This window comes from Rhipicephalus microplus, unplaced genomic scaffold (genome assembly GCF_043290135.1).
Source record: "Rhipicephalus microplus isolate Deutch F79 unplaced genomic scaffold, USDA_Rmic scaffold_48, whole genome shotgun sequence".
In the NCBI taxonomy this organism is placed as follows: Eukaryota; Metazoa; Arthropoda; class Arachnida; order Ixodida; family Ixodidae; genus Rhipicephalus; species Rhipicephalus microplus.
Window position 1 is genome coordinate 1965962 of NW_027464621.1, and position 21641 is coordinate 1987602.

The 21641-nt window shown below is 43.9% G+C and overlaps 1 protein-coding gene across 3 annotated transcripts in view; it reads left to right on the forward strand.

The window, feature by feature from the left end:
• The window catches only part of LOC142788232 (gamma-tubulin complex component 4-like), a 38682-nt gene that overhangs the window by 2575 nt on the left and 14466 nt on the right, over positions 1 to 21641 (forward strand). For all 3 annotated transcript variants that reach the window (XM_075884817.1, XM_075884818.1, XM_075884819.1), the window contains 8 exons: positions 263 to 399; positions 7525 to 7678; positions 10029 to 10158; positions 11272 to 11402; positions 12996 to 13152; positions 15895 to 15990; positions 18946 to 19051; positions 19942 to 20128. In XM_075884817.1, the coding sequence (XP_075740932.1) occupies positions 263 to 399; positions 7525 to 7678; positions 10029 to 10158; positions 11272 to 11402; positions 12996 to 13152; positions 15895 to 15990; positions 18946 to 19051; positions 19942 to 20128 (1098 nt within the window). The remainder of the gene's footprint in view (positions 1 to 262; positions 400 to 7524; positions 7679 to 10028; positions 10159 to 11271; positions 11403 to 12995; positions 13153 to 15894; positions 15991 to 18945; positions 19052 to 19941; positions 20129 to 21641) is intronic.

The window sequence follows — 21641 nt, forward strand, 5'->3', positions numbered from 1 at the left end:
CAACTCGTAGTAAAATGAAACAGAGGTGGAGGTCGGAGGAAAAACAAGATAGCAGTACTCAAGCTGTCGTCTTGTCTTCGTGTCTACATCTACCTTAATTTCCTCTTAGTAGCTCTGTTTGAGTTGCATTAAACACTCGAAATGTTGGTACGGGGTTTTTCGACATGTCCAACAACGAACAATATGGTGTCTGTCTTTTTCACATCTTTTGCGCTGTTATTCGAATTTTCAAGCATTCTCACTGTACTTTTTCTGCATGCAGTACCACCTGCTTTTTCTGAAGTTGCATGACCTTGTTGCTGAAATCGAATCCAGTCAAGTGCATGGTTGCAACATTCTACAGTCCCTGCATCGGAGCTGTACCACAGCACTCCCTGTTGGCAAAGCAAGCATGTCGCTGTGAGTGTGGGCATTTTGTGTACCATGCTATAGGGGTTATAATGTTTATCACATTTTTTTGGTCGTAGTGAGCCAGAGCACAATATTTGTTGAACATGCTCGTTATTGTAATGGCAAAATTTTATTCACTGTGACGATGAAATATCACACTTTACACTGTAATGTGGGAAGGCGTGTTTTTTGAACAATAAAAATTCTGGAAAAACAAAAAAGCATTTTTAAAGCAAAGGTGATTCAAGAGCTGGTGAATTCTTGTTTTACTGCCTTTCTTTTTCTATGATGTGTATTAATATCATGTCTAATGAACGCCCACACTGGGCATTCATCAGATTTATCTACATTATTCATACATGCTTATTATCACGGGTGTTCGTTGTCTTCGTTGGTTATGGAAACTCGGCTTGACTGCAATTTGTGCCTTGGGTGTGGTCACTTAACCGTGCCCTTGCGGTATAATAAAGGTTGCATTAATCGTTGCATCACAGTATCGTAGTATCTTTTTAACTTGATGCGTATCTTAATAAAGAACTGGTTAGTTCATTGCTGTATAATATTGCCTTCTCCTTAACCACATATCTTTAGTGCTGTAGAAGCCTTGTTAAAAAGAACTTAAAAAGTAATGATTTTCTCACCTACTTGTAGGGTATTAGCCTGCAAGATTAACTCTATTGATATTTGAAATAGCAATGGCTACGTACAGGCTTCCCTATAGACTTCTTCATAAAATTCTGGCTTTAGTGGCAATTCTTGGAGGATGTTATTCTATAACCTAGTGCCACTTTCACTCATTTTATGTAAGCTGCAACCTATGATTGATTGTTTGTCGAAGAGCGTCGCCGTAAACAATTATTGCAATGGAACTGCTCCCAAAAAGTGTTACTGTACCAAAGAATGTCTATGGCGTCCAGGCAGCTGAAAAAACATACACCGTTATTTTGTAAAACACTTTCTAGCCTAGCCTTTTGGTATACACACTATATGCAGGTTCTTGCACCACTTTCACTAAACATTGTGCAGTCCTGGGATGAAAGCTTTCTAATATAAATGTGTACTGCAGCTAACCATGTACTTCTAGTAAAAATTCTTTTGAGCCTACTTGTTTCATAATCCTAGAATTACTTCTACAGCGCAAACGTAGACACACCACAAAGGAAGAGACGACACGCACAAGCTCTGACTATCAACTGACCTTATTTCGGCAATTGTCAAAGCATATATACCTCCAAGGCAGCCTTGCCACGCACGTGCCTCGCAATTGAAAAAAAAAAGCAGGAACATAAAAATGAAATAGAGCTGAAAAATGAATCGGTGTATTACATACGGGATGAAATGAAATCAAACTTGGATGGTTGCAGGGACAGGGACGTGTCACTTATGCAAGGATGAGCACTTCCTCTGACATGATATGCTTTCAAAGCGAGCCGCACATGCTCGTGGTTGCTCCTGCCAAGGACCTATGCCCTTTCAAATCGTGCCTCACATTTGCAACAAGCATTAATATGAGCCACAAGATGGGCTCCTTTATCTGCATTTTTGTTAATCTTTTGTGTGTGTTCCCTGAGCCGCTCGTTGATGCATCTTCCAGTTTGACAGACTTTACATTTTCCCTGTAAAAGCACTTCTAGGACCATGTACTTTTAGCTTTGCCATTTGCCATAGAAATAGAAAAGGTATTGAAGTAAATGATGACAAAGCAAGCTCTGTGCCTAGTTGTATTTAATAATCCGTAGTTCAAGTTCATCTCGTTACAGAATATGTCAGGTACAACACGACTAAGTGTTAAAGTTATAGTGAATAAGAAAGACGTTGATACCATTAGGTCAGCTATCATTAACACAAGAAAAAGGCACGTGATCGGCGATCGAGCTCCGTCATATGGGTCGGCCTGCGTTCCTTTCGAGCTACCACCCACTTGCTCAGTCCTTCAATAAACCCTCTTTACATTTGGTGGAGGTGCGGGGTAACTACATCACCTACACCCTGGAACTCCGATCCTGCACCCTGCCGTCGACCATGCAAGTTGACGCTGCCCAACAGACAGCACCTCTCACGGCCGCTACTTGCCCCGGCCCGGTTCACGAGCGAGACCCCCCGATCTTTTCGGGCGCCGAAGACCAGGACGTCGAGGACTGGCTGTCGTCCTACGAAAAAGTCAGTGGACCAAACAGGTGGGATGACGCTGCTAAGTTGAGCACCGTCAACTTTTACTTGGCTAATGTGGCGAAACTGTGGTACACAAACCACAAATCCGAGTTCGAAAACTGGGCCGCTTTCAAGCAGGCAATATCCTCTGTTTTCGGTCGCCCTGCCGTGCGGAAGTTGCGCACCGAACAACGCCTGCGCTCACGGGCACAAGAACCTGGCGAAACGTTTACCGCCTCTATCGAAGACATACTCAATCTCTGCAGGCGTGTCGATGTCGCAATGAGCGAAAGTGCCAAGATCCAGCACATTATGAAAGGTGTCGATGACGACGTATTTCAAATGCTCCTTGCGAAGTCTCCTGGCAGGGTGTCTGAAGTGGTAACTCTGTGCCAGAGCTACGATGAATTGCGACGGCAACGAGCTCTCACCCATCGTTCATTTCAGCCTAACCAACCACTCGCTGCTCTGGACGTTGTACCTGACCACTCCCGCCTTCTAACACAAATGAAAGACTTTGTGTGTGAGGAGGTCGCATGTCAGCTTTCCCTCCTGCCGTTTTGTCAGTGCCAAGAGCTCCCGCAGCAGCAGCAAGAGCGGCAACCGACCCCGTTAACTCCCATGCTCCGACATGGGCTTCAGGACCAGATTGCCGAGGCTATGCCAGTATCTTTCAGCAACAAGTTGCCACCACGCCTCTTACTTATGGTGACGCAGTAAAGAGGCAGCAGCCACACCAGCCCTCGCCGTTCAATGGACTGCCGCATGTCACCGCTCCTGCTCAGTCTTCCGTCGCATGGGCTCCTCCCCTCGCTACCACAGCCTCGACTCAGCCGTATGTTGCCTGGGCGGCGCCCGTTGCTGCAAATGCCTGGCGAACGCGCGATAACCGGCCGATCTGTTTTGCATGCGGCGGCCCTGGCCATATTTCCCAATACTGCCGTCGTCGCGTGCCCGGCTACACAGACGCCCGACCACGAAGCAACTACACGGACCGACCCCTTTTTGGTTATGAAAGTTCGGATCATCAGTCGAACACGTCTTCCCGTGACTATCCGGCAACTTCGTCTCGTCGCTCACCTTCACCCAATCAACGCTCCTTGTCACCCTTGCGTCCACGACCAGCCCCTCAAAATGAGGGAAACTAGCCGTCGCAGTTCAAAGAGCAAGAACTGCGCTATCGATATGTTCAAGTCCTCGCACATTGCCGTCAAATATTGTCGAAGTTCTTGTAGACAGCGCCCATGCATACGCTCTTGTGGATACCGGTGCCGCTGTGTCTGTTATAGATGCCAAACTTTGCCGCAAGCTCCGAAAGGTGACCATGCCGCTTGATATGATGTTCTTATGTGCAGAAAATGGAGAACCTGTTCGACCTATAGCCGCCTGCACTGCCAGACTCACAATTGCAGAGGACCACTACATTGTTGAGTTTATCGTCATTTCCTCGTGCTCTCATGACATCATATTGGCTGAGATTTTCTATCGCGTAATCGCGCCGTTACAGATTGTGCCCGTTCCAAACTTGAACTGCTTCCGTTGTTTGACCAGCCCTACGACCACACTAATCAAGCCGCGCACAAGCTAGTTGTCAAAGAGGACACTGACATTCCACCGACAACAACTGTTTTTCTCCTGTGGTCTCCGACGGCATGCGTGATGAAGTAGCATTTTTTGAGCCATCAAGCCTCTTTCTAAGTCGGAAACCACTTCTGCTCCCTTATTCAGCCCTCCCAATTTCTAATGGAGCCAGTGCTCTCTGCCTTACCAATCCCTTTCCGCATATCATCAAACTGTTTAAAGGCGAGTCTCTTGGATGCGTACAGCCGATTGATAACGTACAAATTTTTACCGTGCCGCAAGAATCACCCCAAGGTGACCTCGCCGCCGTCAGTGCTCTTAACCACTCTAATCTACAGGCTTCGAAAGTGTTCGATTCGGCGATCGCAGACGGACTGTCACCATCTGGACGATCTGAACTCCTCCAACTGCTGTACCAGTACCGCGAATCTTTCGATGTTGTTCAACCTTCACTTGGCCGCACTTCTACCACTCTACATTACATCGATACCGGCTCCCGTGCGCCACTACGACAACGACCATATCGTGTCTCTGCAGCGGAACGCCAAGTTATTACTGAGCAGGTGAACGATATGCTGCAACGCGGCGTCATTGATTGATATATGTGGGGTTTAACGTCCCAAACAACGCGGCATCATTCAACCTTCCCAAAGTCCATGGGACTCACCTGTAGTGCTCGTTAAAAAAAAAAAAAAAAAAAAGGATGGTTCCGTTTGCTCCTGCGTGGATTACCGGCGCCTAAATAAGATCACTCGAAAAGATGTGTATCCTTTACCCAGGATTGACGATGCCCTTGATACTTTACAATGTGCCGAGTTTTTTTTTTTTCATGATTAGATTTTCACTCAGGGTATTGGCAGGTCCCCCTTGCAGATGCCGATCGACCAAAAACAGCCTTCGTGACACCGGACGGTCTATATGAGTTTGATGTCATGCCCTTCGGCCTCTGCAATGCGCCTGCCACCTTCGAGCGCATGATGGACTCGGTTCTTCGGGGTTTGAAATGGCAAATCTGTTTCTGCTATCTCGACGATATTGTCGCCTTTGCGCCAGACTTTGGAACACATCTTGAGCGTCTCAAACACGTCCTCACGTGCCTGAAGAATGCTCAGCTGCAACTCAGCCTAAAGAAGTGTCACTTCGCTGCTCAGCAACTTACGATTCTTGGGCACGTCGTATCAAAGGACGCTATACTTCCAGACCCGGCTAAGTTACGTGCTGTCGCCGACTTCCCCAAACCAACGACTATGAAGCAGTTACGAAGCTTTGTGGGGTTATGCTCCTACTTTCGCCGGTTTGTGCGCAACTTCGCCTCTATCATTGCGCTTTTGACCGAACTTATAGGCAGCACCACTGATATTTCGTCATGGTCTTCTGAGTGTGACCAAGCCTTCTCTACCCTTCGTCGTCTCTTCACTTCACCACCAATACTGCGTCACTACGATCCTATGGCAGCAACTGAGGTCCACACCGACGTCAATGGTGTCGGCCTCGGTGCGGTTCTCGCGCAACGCAAGCCTGGTTTTGCTGAGTATGTCGTCGCCTACGCCAGCAGAACTCTCACCAAGGCTGAATTGAGCTACAGCGTCACCGAGAAGGAATACTTGGCGATCATTTGGGCGCTTGTCAAGTTCCGCCCATATCTTTATGGCCGTGCTTTTGATGTAGTAACGGACCACCACGCATTATGCTGGTTACCTTCGCCCAAGGACCCGTCGGGTCGTCTTGCCCGTTGGGCTCTTTGGCTTCAAGAATATGACATTCGCGTTGTATGTCGTTCCGGCCACAAACATACCGATGCTGATGCACTGTCGCGATCTCCCCTATCCCCGGACATTGCATCTGTTTCCTCGGACAACACGTCAGCTCTTGACGAGGACACCATCTCTTCTGCACAACGCAACGACCCATGGATCGCTTCGCTTCTTGACACGTTATCCGAGGAACCGACACTTCCAACCACTCGAACACTGCGCCGCCAGGCGCCGCACTTCAGTGTTCGGGATGGCCTTTTGTACCAGCGCAACTATTGAGCAGATGGTAGGAAATGGCTACTAGTCATTCCCCGAACTCTGCACTCTACTATCTGCGCGTCGTTTCATTCCGACCCGCAATGTGCTCACGCCGGTGTATTCAAGACCTACGAGCGCCTACGAAATGGTATTACTGGCGTGGAATGTTTACCTTTGTCCGCCAGTTCATTCGCGGCTGCCACGAATGTCAGCGGCGGAAAAGCCCGCCACATCCTGCGACAGGTTCATTGCAGCCATTTCCATGCCCAGACCGCCCATTCGACCGAGTAGGAATTGACCTCTATGGACCACTACCATCGACAACGGCAAACAACCGATAGGCTATCGGGGCAGTGGATCATTTAACACGGTATGCTGAAGCTGCTGCTCTCCCCACAGCTGCAGCACAAGACGTCGCAACTTTCATACTCAATTGTTTTGTGCTTCGGCATGGTCCTCCTCGAGATCTCCTCAGTGACCGAGGGCGTGTTTTCCTCTCCGATGTAATCCAAGCACTTCTTCAACAGTGCCATATTGTACACCGGAAGAGTACAGCCTACCACCCACAGACGAATGGCTTGACTGAGCGGTTTGATTGTACTCTGGGGGACATGCTCGCTACACATGTCGCTTCTGATCAAACAAACTGGGGCCTCGTTCTTCCATTTGTCACATACGCGTATAACACCACTACGCAAGTCACTACCGGGTTTTCCCCATTTTTTCTCCTGTACGGTCGCCAACCATCGCACACCATCGACACTTTACTGCCATACTCACCGGATCCCTCCGAATGCACGCCTGTCTCGGAAGCCGCTCGTTACGCAGAAGAGTGCCGCAAGCTAGCCAAGCGACTTACTACATCCGACCAATAGCGCCAGATGGAGACCCGTGACGGCGAACATCATTCTGCACCAACGTTCGTTCCTGGAGCACTTGTATGGCTTCATGTATCGCCCTGCGCCCCTGGTGTATCACCCAAGCTACTCTCTAATTATCATGGTCCCTACCGCGTGGTCGAGCGTACCTCACTCGTGAATTACGCGGGTGAGGTCACGCCACCGAGCGACCGTCGTCGGCGTGGACGTGATATTGTTCACGTAAACCGTCTCAAGCCCTACTTTGACCTGCTTGTCCCCACGTGTTAGATTGCCAGGATGGCTTCAACTTTTTTGCCAGGGGTAATTATAGTGAATAAGAAAGACGTTGATACCATCAGGTCAGCTATCAACACAAGAAAAAGGCACGTGGTCGGCTATCGAGCTCCGTCATCTGGGTCCGGCTGCGTTTTTTTCGAGCTACCAGCCGCTTGCTCAGTCCTTCAATAAACCCTCTTTACAAAGTTTACACATAAATTATTTTTCTTTCAACTTTCTCATCATTTGTGCAGGCTCTTGCAGGCTGGCTATGGAGTGCTGTGCCAACAGATTTCCTCCTGGGTGTTGTATGGTATTCTGCGGGACCCCTATCAAGAATTTTTTGTGGAGGCGTTGGGTGGTGACCCATCACTAACAGAGCCCAACACCAGCAGCAGCTGTTTAGAGGTTAGTTGTAACACACATCTTGCCATGTAGGTAAACTTTTAGTAGTTAATAGGTATAGGTTGGTAGGCATCCTATTGCCAGCCTATTCCAGTGGATTCTAGATGTAGAATCTCATTAGTTGATTTCGTGCAATTTCTCAAGTCAATTTTTTATGATTATGCAGTGACACATACAGGGAAGAAACTGTTGAAATTTTCAAATTGCTTTTTTTTTCCTTACACACTGAACATTGTCCTATAAAAAGGTGGTAAGGCTAAGTTCTGGCATTAACAAATTAATAGTTTTTTAATGACAGACGGTGCTAATGTGCAATACTTTAGGTGATACCTTACAAATTCTGTGTAATTGCTATACAGGACTTCAATAGATATTCTCTTTAAAGTTGTGTAAACTTGCAAAGTGTTGTAAGAAAAACATGCATTTTGTTTTTTGTTTGAGAGAAAGCAATAGCTAATGTCCGCGGTATTCATGCAGTGAGAAACAGTACATAAATTTGGTCATTAGTTAAACCTAGTAGCTGTTTGTTTTACACTCAAACTTTGTTATAATAAAGTAGCACCTTACTATAAAATCAGCTTGTCACTTTCAAAAATTCACTGTACAGGTTTATTCCTAACTCTATATCTATTGCAAGACTATATTTTATTTACTTCATTATGACTAATATTTCATTATATCTGGTTTTGCTATATCGATGTCTGAGTGTATTGTGTTAACAATTATATTGACACTCTTCGCAAGCTTTTGCTACTGCCGGAGTGCTCCGCACATTTCTCTCTGCATTGGCGTTCTCAGCGAGTAAAAGCATGCAGGTGCTGTGTACGAACATGGATAAAACGGAAATGAAACGAGCTAGCCAACTCTGTCGCACAAGAAGTGCATGAGATAACATTACCCTGTGTAACAAAGTCTGCAGTCAATGGCTTCTCAAGCAGCGAGAAAGCGTCCCGGCTGTCCTTCAGGCGGAGGAGCATATGCAGGGGCTGCGTCACTTGAAAAGCAACTTTGCTCAAAAGGGGGCAGTGGCCAGCACTGGTGCACGCGCTATCTCAACATACATCAGTAGACGGCTTTTAAACTTGCTATGCACTCAACACTTTACATTTAGAAAACTGGCTACACAAAAAACTGCTTCGATCGCTGGAGCGGCTATATTCCCTTCAACCAGCATCTTGCTGCGTTTCGTGAGGTCGTATCTAATATAGTTATCTGCTAATCTAATTTCGTATAACATTTAAATTTGTAACTTCTGTTCATTCCTTCGTCCTTGTGGTGCAACTTAGATTTTTTACGGAAGTACAAGTGGAACCCCGCAATAACGAAATCGCCGGGAAAACCGTAAAAATTCGTTTTCGCGAGAATTTCGTTGCCGCGAGTATGAGACATAAAAACAGTGATATGGCCAGCAGAACGAAAATTTATTGCCAGAAGTTGCCGACTTTGCCGACCCTTGCCATGCAACAACTTCAAAGCTCTCCTTTTGCACTGGAAAAAGTGGTCCGTTGCTACGTCGTCATCATGTGCGCCGAAGAAGGAGTGAATGGTGTCCACCGCATCCAAAACAACCCGCGGGTTGGGTTTCTCCGCGTGCGTCTCTTCTTGCAGAGACGCTGTGCTACCGGAGGCATCTAGTACAGGACGATCAAGCTAATGCGTTCACAAGAAGATGGCTCCGTGTGATCAAAATTCACGAAAAAACATAGCGGAAAATGGTCTTCTGCTATCGCGTTCATCAGGATCTTGCGTAAGGCTCATGGCCCACTGCGCTGTCACATTTTGATTTCGCTGGTAGGGAGGGCAAAGATAATTGTTATCATGTATGCCTACGCTTCCACCCTCTTTACACACTATACACCACACGCAACAGATGCGTCACTTTAGGGCCGGCCAGGCATGTTGCAGGACACAGACCCCATCGCTGATTTAAGTAAACAAAAATGGTGGTACTCAGGCTAGCGCGGCAAAAAGCAGACGTTTACAAATTTTGAGTGCGCATAACATGCATAAGAGCATATTTTCGACAGTTAAGCTTTGGCGGGAGGGCAAAATAAGGCCTGCACCGTGGTAGAAAATTCGTTAATGCGGGATCGCTGTTTAAAAACATTTTGTTGCCACGAGATATCTAATACATGGGCTTCTATGAACGTTAGTCGGGGATCCGGAAATATTTCGTTGCCGCGGGGATTTCGTACTCGCAGGGTTTCATTATTGCGGGTTTCGACTTAGTGTCCAGTCATTGGGCTAAGCTCATTTGTAATAAAGACTTCACATCCAAGACATACCACTGTATAAGAACTCTGGGGTGAAGACGGCATTCATCTGTGTGAATGTTTTGTTTTTGACATTGCAGGCCCCTTTAGCGTCAATGCAAGATTTTCGTTTGAAATCCAATCTGCTGCTGCCAGAACAGCTGTCCCAGTCTTTCGCCAGCAAAGTGCTTTTTGCTGGTTCAGCGGTGAGGGTCTTTGGGCAGTCTGGAGGTGAGTATCCCATGATGACTGCCTCAATGCATGAATGCCAAATGGCTTGATTGTAAAAGTGGCACAGAAAAAATTGTGCATGAAAGAAAACAGTAGTCATGCAGCAATTTGTAGCACGAAGCTATAAGAAATGCAGGTTTCTCATGGAGAGAGGTTCACATCTGAGAAAATAATCACAGAATATCTACAGAGTGAATGATAAATAGTGGGGCGAAGCGTCCGTTCGTGCATGCGTGTGTACTTCTGTCTGTGCATTCGTCTGTCCCTCTGTACATCTGTCTGTCTGTCCATTCATCTGTATGTTCAGCCGTCCATCTGTCTGTCCACTCCGGCTGAGTGAGTCATTGAACTAGGCAGTCACGAACCATGGTGAGCTAGGAGGAACAGACCCACGGCTTTGGAAGCTTCACCCCTAAAGATTTGCCCTGGTATAAGGAACAGAGGATGAGCTTGTCGTTGAGGCAGAAACTGGTTGATGCAGAAATGATATCAGTTATCCTGTGCAACATGGAAATGACCGCAACGAAACAAAACAGCAGAATGTCAATTAGGGTACAAGGATCAACTAGTTGGCTACTGGCTTGATGAAACATGGTTTAAATAGCACTTATGACCATTATAAGTGCTGTTTTAAGCTTGTGTCATTGTGCAGAACATTACTGAGTAGTGTGTACAGTGTCGGTGTCATTGAATGGCAACACAGATTTGAAGTAGATGCAAACATGGCAAGGGTGGCCAAACATTAAATTGGGTCGCCGATATCTATGCAAGTTTGTAGGGGAGCTGCATAAAAACAATGCATAATTATCTACCCCATGTTATCTGCCCCATCAGTTCTTTCAGGGAGTGACGCTTCTTCTAAACGTTTATGAAAATCTTGCTGCAGATTCAGTAGGAATAGTTGTCACTTGCATAAATCTGTCTCTCCCAGGTTGTCGATGACTGTTATTGTTAGGTTCAAGTGCAATCACTCATGTAATTTCTCAACAGATTATTTTTATTTATATTGAAAGTTGTCATTATTAGCACACTCTTGGTATTATTGTGTTGGATGTTATTCTGTTAAGACTTATTTTTAATTTCATGCTAAATGGTCTTATTTTATTTGTGCAGAGCGGCCAGTCTATACAGCTGAGCAAGAGGCAGAGTTCTTGAAGCGCCTGCAGAAAATCAGCGAATCTGAAGAGATTGATTTGTTCCAGCTAGAAACCTTTGTTGAGGACGTTCGCTCAGCTGCAGCTGCGGTAACCGTCTTCCATTAATTTAAGCAGCATTCAATCATGAGGGGAATGCATTCGCCTGTCACTACTGTCGAATGATTTGGCATCGAGTTCTCCTGCACTTGGTACAACCGACAGATTCTTTTTCTATTTCAAGTTCGAGGGAAGCATAAGTATTTTTGAATAGAGATAACTTTATCAAATGCCAAACTTGACACCTTGAAACTAAGCAAGCACTATTTGATAGATATCAGTGGTAGCTTGTTGCTGCCTTTAAAAAAGTACTGAAACAGTCTTGGAATATCGCAACAGGGACATTTTTGGTTTCTTTCGTATGCAGTGTCAATGATTTCTAAACACTCGAGTCAGAACACAAGTATAAAATGTATTTTTGTATTTTAAAGTTATCTGTGAACTAGCGCCACTGCGACGGACATTATCCCGATGAGTCAAGACAGTTCCTGAGTCTGTGAGATTTGCGTCCTACACACATCCTAAAATCGCGGAAATCACTGTCAGGCTCACCAGACAAGAATTTACTCGTTATTTACGTGCACCATGATCACATGACAGATTTGTCATTATTACGTTGCCAGTGTTTCTCTTCCCATTACGTCGCACTGCTGTGACACGCCTCCTTGATACCGAATACAAAATTGCTGTTTTATGGTAGCGGCATTATATTCAATGCGTTCCCAAGCACTATGACATTCTTTATATGTTTCTCAACACTGGTGGTTTTGTTCAGAGCAACAATCTGAAAATATTTAAAATTTGTGTGAGTACTTCTTCAAGCTCTTTGTCAAAAGTCATGTTGTTATGTTGCTGACAATCTAGGACAAAATACTTGTTGCAGGTCTGAGGTAACCTGTATATTATTGAAAAAAATAACTGCATATCGCTATATAACTGCCACCACAAAAATTTTTCCATGGTAAGACAGGCTGTAACTCTGAGGTTATTACAGACAACTACGTACCCCGGCCCGGCGATCCTACGCCTGTGTTATCCTCACCTATACCCGACGGACGCGTGTAAAGCGTGTGGGGAAAGGGCCACACTGCGGCACATGTTTTAGGAGTGTGCTGGAAAAGCTGATGTCACTGCCGTCGCTCCTTTTGCGATGCATGTTAGGCAGTGACGAACTTCGAGGCCAATTGCTGCTGCTACCACTGCACGAGGGCCGGGGCCGGCCTCCGCCGCGGCTGCGGTCACTCTTGCCGATCAGCGGCATCAGCTACACTGCCGCTGGTAGGCGGCACTCACCAGCGATGAGCTGGCCGACCAGCTTTGGGCCGTCCAGCAAGCTGAAGATGCTACCCGGGTCCAAGGATTTCAAGCGGTCACCTGAGGCACCGCCATCATAATTGACTGAGGGTGGGAAAAGACAGGGGTTAATCCTCTATTACCCCCCCCCCCCCCGGGTGGGAAACTGCGGGCTTTAAATAAAGTTTATTCATTCATTCATTCATTGGTAAGTCCAGCAACCCTTGAAAGCCTGTAGGGCCTGAAAATCCAATTTTAGTTGAATCTGGCACAAAGTTTTAAATCTATGACCGGATAACAGCCATTTTCGTTATTGCATGACCATTGTCTTGCATCGCTCTCTGTTGACAGCACCTGTGGAAGCTGTTTGTGGAAGAGGGCAGGCTGCCTTCTCAGCTGCGGCTTTTGAGGGACGCCTTTCTATTGGGCCGGGGGGAGCTGTTCTTGCACTTCTCACAGGTGGCCGAACACATCCTGTGCCAAGTGCGCGAACCCACTACCGAGCACAGTGAGTGACATCCCCAATCGGGGAGTGACCTTCATCTGACCAGCCTGTTTTGTTGGTACACTCAAACCTCGATATAAGGAACCTGGATATAACAAAAGATTGGTTATAATGAAGTAAATGAAAAATAGTATTGCAATATATATAACGTTACGAATATACCTTTATAACAAATTTTTGGATATAACAAACTTATTTTTATGTAAGATGTAACTTTGGTATAATTGGGTTTGAGTGTAGCATCGATAGCACCTGCGATGCCAAATGGGAGAAGATAGGGCTGTTCCGTGTCTTGCTTCTAATCTCTCATCAGTTCATGTCTTTCCGTTACACTGATTCAGGAACTTGCCCATATTTCTATAGAATTATTGCTGATTCCTTCAAGTTGGACGCCTGAATGCACAAGTTCTGTGCAAGGCAGGTCAACTAGATGCAGTTTATGCTAAATCAATGCACAAAAGTAGAGAGGTTTGCTTTCTTGCAAAATCTGTTCACGCGCTGGTTGCTGCACAAGAAAGTAAAATATCACCTCTTGCCATGCTTCTTATTTTGGGATACTTCATGCTTTCACACATGTAAATACATGCAGGAAAATATAGTGATAGTTATATAGTAGCACACATTGCATTATGTAATCAAAGCGATAATCAGCTGCAGCATGCCGTCAGCTTAAAATCACCTTCTCTGGTGCTTTAGTAGAGCGTGATTGTGAAAACAGCAATTAATTATTATAAACAGTAAAATTGTTTTTGAAGCTTTGTTTAGTGTTAACCTTACTCATATGGTTAGTGTCCTGTGCTTTCTTTCTTTTTTTTATTACGGGAAATCTCAATAAGAACACATGTGATTGCTTTCTACAGTAGTGCCTGTAGATTTCTTTTTCTTTCATTTAATTTTTTTTCTGGGGTTTTGTAATTGAGCCTTACAGTTATATTAAGGCGTGGGTGACTTGGTGTGCTGCTGTGTGTTTCTCAAATATGACTTTACAGAGGACCTACATAATGCTGTTGCAATCAGACAGCGAATATAAATACTCACAGGAGTAATGCACGCACTGCATGAAGAGCCATCGCTGTACCATTCTGCACCTAGTGTTAGCTTCTCAGAGGCTTTATGAAAGTACTGTTAATTAGGCTTGTGCCATTATTCGAGCCCTTTGAATATTCAAACAAATATTGCAGTATTAAAAATTACTTCGACATGATTTTGAATTATTTTGAAATTTGAAGTATGTGATATGAACAAAGAAAAACCAAGAACCACGTGTAATTTTTTAAAAAATATTTTACTGCTGTGGAGAAATGCTACACTGTGAATACACCTACTCAAGGAAAATCCGCACTGCCGAGAAGCCCCATTTCAAGGTTAATTGTAGGACTACCCTCACATTGAATCATACACTTTTAAAATTTGAAAACTTGTTATAGAGGCTTATATGCTCTTCATAAATGTTGAAACGTAGCATATTTTACAGGTGTTCTCACTTGCATTCCACCGAAAGTCAAATTCTGCTACTGTTCAAAATTGCTTCCTCTTCTTGCGCCAATAAGATTGACATTTGTATGTCCCTTCTTTCAATTTTAAAAAAATATTGAGTGGTTAGTTGGGTCATGACAGATATGCTCATTTTTATTTATAATGTGTGACATATAATATTCGAGTTCGATTCGAAATTATTTGACCAAATCACTGGTAGCTTTGAACCTAAAATTTACTTCTTACACAAGTCTGCTGTCTCTGTATTTCAAATAAGTTTTGTGGACAACTGCACAGGTTTATTGCAAAAGAACCGAAAATAGATTTATCAAATGCTATGTCACTGTACAAGTGTACAGAGGCAGGCTTTCATGTACCTGTGCTTGCCTTTCTTTTGGCGCACGAGAAAAGGCGAGAGGGTGAAATGTTGTTTTATTCGCAGTAGATTTTACATGAAATGCAGGATCCTTTCCTGGAGTTTTAATTTTTAGGTGACAAATACATTATAGCATAGCATTTGTGCAAGTGTGGTACATCAAGTTTAAGTGTGATTCTTCTCCAAACTAGTATTTACAATACTAATTTAATGTAGTTTGCTTGCGACGTGGCTAGTTGAAAGAAGGAGTTCAGCAAGAGCACCATAGAAAAAATTTTGGGGCTGTAACAATCAGATCTGGAGGGATTGCTAGTGAAAGTGTATCTCTGTTTCTGCTGAAGACAGCTGTCCAATCGTTTCCTCGGCCTAAGCGACTGCGGACAGCAACGTTCTCAGATGCGTGGTCTTTTAACGCATTGTCCACTTTTACTCGCTCCCACTTTCGCGGTCTGTATTGGCAGTGTTGCTGTCAAAGCCTTCACTATTTTTTTAGCTTTTTACTGCAACACGAATGCACTGCACCGGCTCGACATCTCTTGTATTATTTTTTTTGTCTTTGTGAGCACGCTCTGCTGGCCACGCCAGCTGCATTTTTGTCTTTTAGTTTTTGTTGCTGTTGCTGTGCTCTTTATCTGAAAACACACGGGCTAGAAGTAAAAAGTTTCTCTGTAAAAACAAGAAAGCGTTAACTATAAAATTTTTAGGACTCCATGCAACCGCAACATCATCAAACCATACACACAAGAATGAAAGATTAAATGCTGTCCACGCCATCAAAAAGAAAGTAGAAAGAAAATAGTGTAGAAACAGAGTGTTGTGTAGGCATTGAAGCTCAAGTTTTAGTTTATAAAGATAATAGTTATCCTTTTTTTCTTTTTTTTTTTTTTTTTCAGTCACAAACGGGATATTTCAGCAAGCCTGCAGTCTGCTCCAGTCAGATGATGAGAACCTCGCCGAACAGTTCCGCATCACAATTGGTCCTACAGGGTGTGAGTGACAAATGAAAAAGTAACCAACGATCAAGACCGGAAAATCACACTCAATGCTTAGAGAAGCATACATTCACTTTGCTATGCATTCCCCAAAAAATGCAAATAAGTTAGAAGACGTCAAAAGGAGACTACAGTATAGTTTTACAAATCAATAATTCATTTTCAATAGGTATACATGCATTGACACGTCTTTTCTAATTTGCTGGAATTACAACTCGCTGGAGCTGTGACATAATTGCTGTTTTTATGATATGATGTATATATATCTGTATATGATGTATCTTTTTTGTTCTTGCTGCTTACACCTGTGTGCAATGTTATGATCTTTGCCCCTCCTGCTGGGGCCCTTAAATGGGTCTGCAGTATTTTGTAAATAAATAAATAAATAAATAAAATATAGAGAAAACTTTGAAGTGTCTTAAGTATCACCTGCCTGCTTTACATGGGCATCAAATCAGCATTATTAACACATGTAGGGTAGCTTTTGGGAAGCTTACCTGTAAATAATTCAACTTTTCGTGCCTCTAAGGCCCTATTTTCAACAGCACTGCCTTTATGAACCCCAGTTAGCCTTCAGTTTCACCTTTCCATGCCGGTGGGGGGGATCAAATAATACCGGTGTCACACGGGCACTTTTAATTGCGATCAGTGTCGATCCGGATGAGGTGTTGCTACACGGTCACTTTTCATCACGATCGGGCATGATTGTGATCAAGACTATCGTGATCCGTGCATCACGGTCTGGCTGAGGTATCGCGATTTCGTGTCGTCTGCACCCTTTGGCCAATTTAGTTTAAAGCAAAAGAAAAAGAAAATCGAGCATAGTTTAATAAAAACACATTAAAGTAGATAGAAGTTTATAGAAAAGCAATTTATAAACTGTTTAAACTGGAACTATCACTGAAATATTGCATATGTTGCGATTCGTATTAACCACATGTAGTTATGAGAGAAGCAGACGATAACCAGACGACTGTTGTCTCCTGTGCTTAGTTCAACTCTCGCACCACTGGAGCAGTTGGAGCACCTCGAAGCAAACTGATTACGAGTGTCGCAAGCCTTTTGACTGCGTCGCAACATACGCGCACTTCGAGGTCGAATGAAGAGACCTTTCTAGTAATTGACAGCTGGCAGGGGCGACTCAAAGACCTAAGGCGCCAGAAGTGAAACTCTGTCGCGTACAATGAGATTGACGCTTCGCTGTGACTGGACGCAAATAAACGGGGGCCATCAGAAATAAAAGGGAAGAATAATAATCTCTGAAAGCAATACAGGCAAGTACAAGGGAAACTCTATGGAATGATGAACTTAATAAATTGCTCTTGTAGTGGCACGCAAAGTTTTAACGTTTGAGCAGTTCTTGCACGAATAAGATTGCTGATAAATGGCGCTACAAAATCTCGCACTCCAACTTTTGTCAGTGAGATGTTTTACGGCACGCAATCGCCACCTGGCGCATTTAATTTGACCTTAGCTTGAGCAGATTGGCTTGGGCCGTGTAGCAGCGGTCATAAAGTTGATCGCAATCAAGAAATCCGATCCGGATTTCTAATTAGGATCCGGATAATTGTGATCAACCTGATCGCAATTAAACATGCCCGTGTGATACCGGTATAATTCTTCCAATAATTAAGCCCTTTTTGCCATTGCGCAGGCCCTCTTTGCTGGATAGACTGCAAATTAGAGACAAACACCTATTTTGTTTCCTTGAGCTTGCGCTACAACACTCTTGTGTACAAGGAAATACATGGATGAAGAAGTGATTTACAACATGCAACTGTATATGCATGTTTATGTATTGTTTCATAATACTATATATACCTGTTTTCTATTCTCATGCGGGAATGGTTCCTTGAAAACATTAGTACATAGAAATATGTTTCCTTGAAAATGGGTCCTTTTTTTCTGTTTCTAGGGAAAATTCGGTTACTTGTTTGCAGAAGATCGGGCAGCATTGACAGTTTCTAACAGCAACTCAATTGGCAACGGGACCTAGAAACAAGAGCTAAAGTTGCCAACTTCATTTAGGCTTTTTATGGCCTCTCGGCCTGGCACTCTTTATCAATGCCCGAATAAAGCACCATATAGTCTTTTGCTTCGGCATTGTACATGCAATTCTTTGCTACACCGCAGGTAGTTGTTTGAAGCAAAGACAAGCTAAACTGTTAGGGTAAAAAAACTGTGCTGTAGACTGCAGTGGATGCTGTGTTTAGATGTCTTTTCCAAGAAAGTTTGTTCTGACAGAATATGGAGAGGGTTAGCAGACGAGTATTATTGATTGTTTTATGCTGGGTTTCCTGGCAAAAGAAATTTTTGAGGTGAATCTGTGTGTTATTTCCAGCATTCAGGAGATTTTCGCTCTAAAGTACACTACGGGACACCTTGCACTATCGTATTTCAATGCATTCGCACAGAACTGCACACAACTACATTACTGGAGGCCTGTCAGAGCTCATCATACGAACATTGATGTTTACGTGTTTTAGTGCAGCATGCATGTTTTACAGAAAAGCATCATTTTGTATGCCAAGACGAGCCCATTGCACCAAAATTTGCACAACACCATTTAGTGCCTTTCATACATTGCAAGTAAAAGCTGCGTCACATCTTTATTACAGAAATGTATTGCATACGCATTGCAGAAAACAGGTTTTGATTTGTTCACCGCTCATCTTGTTTGTTGCAGACATTATTATGCCCTGAACTACAGCTGGCACTGATGTGCTATGCTGAGTTGCAGTTTAGTGCATGCCTTATGCACTATAAGTGACCTTTTTCATCCTTATCTTGAAAATTGTGCTGTTTCATGAGACTGGTTCTTATTGGCTCTATCTCACATAGCCGCAGTGCGCGTGCTGTTGTAGTTGCTAGATTGAGAATTTTATGCTTTTGTAGATTATGCTGCACCGCGTCCTTGTGTATAATGAATTTATCTATTTGTCTTTCCTACAGCACACGACAGCAGTGAGCCACATTTGGCTTGCTGGGAGACAATAGGCTTAAACTACAAGGTTGAGCCACCTCTTCACGTGTTCTTCACTTCGTCTATCATGTCAAAGTAAGTTTTCTGGGAAGCTCAGGTATCGTATGCAGTATGGTGAACAATTCATTGTGCCGCATTAGCTTTGTTGTTAATAAGGAGTTTTCGAATAGGGGCCCCAAAAAGATTTGCACGCCGTAAAAATAGCTTCAAGGCAACTGCACATGCACAAAATCCAAACCGCGTTTGGGTTTTGGTTCAAGAACGCTATTTATCGAATTTAGCACGATCCCCAAAGGTTTTGTGTCAGACAAGCCTGACGCAACACACTGAAGTGACAGCTCTCGGCAAAGGCTAGAGTGCCCAAAATGCCGCAGATCCTTTTCGAAAACTCATCGCTCCTGCTTGACCCAAAGCGTGCATACGAAAAGGGCTTTTGGGGCCGCAAACTTCTGAAGCCCCTATTCGAAAACTTCCTAATGCTTAGGGCTAGAACTCTTCTGCGTGACATTTTTTTTGTGCAAAGCAACGTTTAAATTGTTCCCAACTACGACTGTGATTTTGACAGTTACATACTAAGTTCAGCTGGGGAGGGGAAACAGATGAAATGTCGCTGTAGAAAGTTGCATCGAGGTAAAGTGAGTACAACAATTACTGTAAACAATGCTAATCTGAGGCACCCTGTTGAGGATGCTACCTGGTTCACTTAACTAAAGATTAGAAGAAGAGAGCCAAGTAAAAATGTGGTCTCGCTTCCATAGATTGGATGTAATGTGTTTTCATGTGTCTGAAGTTTTGAGTAAACAAACATGCTTATAAAACTATCTTTTCTTACATTTTGTTCTGTATAAATTGTGTCCCATGAATGTTGGCTGAGTTATTGGGGAAATCGTGTTTTGGAACAGCATGACAATGACACAAGATTAGATTACTAGTGTAATGGCTTCAGCACAGCGGCTGTCTTACAGGTACAACCGACTGTTTCGGCTGCTGTTTGGCTTGCAGCGTGCTCAGACTTTTCTTCAGGAGTGCTGGATGCTTCAGTGCAAGGTTGCACGTGCAGGGCACTTGCACAAATCAGATCTGATGCGAGACATGATGCTGTTGCGGGCAGAAATGGCACACCTTCTGAACAGCATCCAGTACTACCTCCAGGTAGGCCACAACCCTATGATTCTTTTGGCTTCCTGTCGTTCTCGGTGCACCCTCTCAGAGTGTTTTGCTTGGACAAATCTGTGAACTTATCTATTGAAATTGTGACTGATTAGCAAAATGAGTCGAAATTTCAAGTGAATATTAGCTATATCAGTCACAGTTTCAGTCAATCAGGCAAAATAATAGCAAAATGTGATTGCTCACTGAGGAACCACAGTAAGTTGTAGTATTTCATGCCCTGCCCCGCCGCGGTGGTCTAGTGGCTAAGGTACTCGGCTGCTGACCCGCAGGGCGCGGGTTCGAATCCCGGCTGCGGCGGCTGCATTTCCGATGGAGGCGGAAATGTTGTAGGCCCGTGTGCTCAGATTTGGGTGCACGTTAAAGAACCCCAGGTGGTCTAAATTTCCGGAGCCCTCCACTACGGTGTCTCTCATAATCATATAGTGGTTTTGGGACGTTAAACCCCACATATCAATCAGTATTTCATGCCCTGTAACTCTGCTAGCCTAAAAAGTTTATACAGTAGTGAGCAGGGTCTGAGAAAATTGTGGACTTTCTAAAAGTTGTCAGTAAAATCATATAGCACTGATGTTAACATGTAGCATCAATAAATATTCCAAGTCCAAATGCATATGAATGTGAGACTCGCAACACAATACTCAAGGATACAAAACAAGCAATATCTGACACGAAACACCTGTTTTTCATGGTTAAGGATCCATGAACAGAAAGCACATTTAAACAATCACGTTTTCTCGTTTCTTCACCACCTTCTGAAGCCATAAGGGAACCCTTCTATGGGTTATGCCTTCATAGCACATATAGTCAAAAGGCCTTCATAGAACATACAATCAAAAAGAGACAAGCTATGTTATTTCACACACAGGTTATTCATCCCATCATCATGAAAAAACTTGCAGTACCTCTTTTCCTAACTAGAAAAAATTCTGAGCTTCTGTACACCAAAATAGCCAATAATTGCAAAGCATGCAATAACTACATCACCAGTTCCCACTAATATTTCATGCATGTCCTGTGGGGAACCCAAACATCATGGCTTATGAGAGCTGTGTGGCTAAGACAGCGACTAGGAGACCTAAAAGCCGTGCAGCGAAGGTAACATTAAGAGCTGCTAGAGCATTTGCTGGAGCGTGGAAATGCAAGACTTCTGATCTACACTTGCAGCATGCCCAGTTGATGGAGGAGCTTATTATAATTTCTCAAATCGAACATGGATATCTCAAATATCTGTGTTCTCAACTGCTCTGAAATTTGGCCACAAAAAATATTCCTATCTTGACTGTCCTGTTTTTAAAAAAGTTGTGCTGAAATGCACAAGGAATAGTATTTAGACCAGTTTCTGCAGGAATTTATGGGACACAAGTAGTTTCATGAAAATTAGTAACCATTTTCATTCAACGCTAATCAAACAGTCGAGGTTTCATGGTGCATTTGAAAGGGGACATGGCTCTCCAGGACTGATAATCAGCTGAAAAATTGAGTTTTTGTGGAC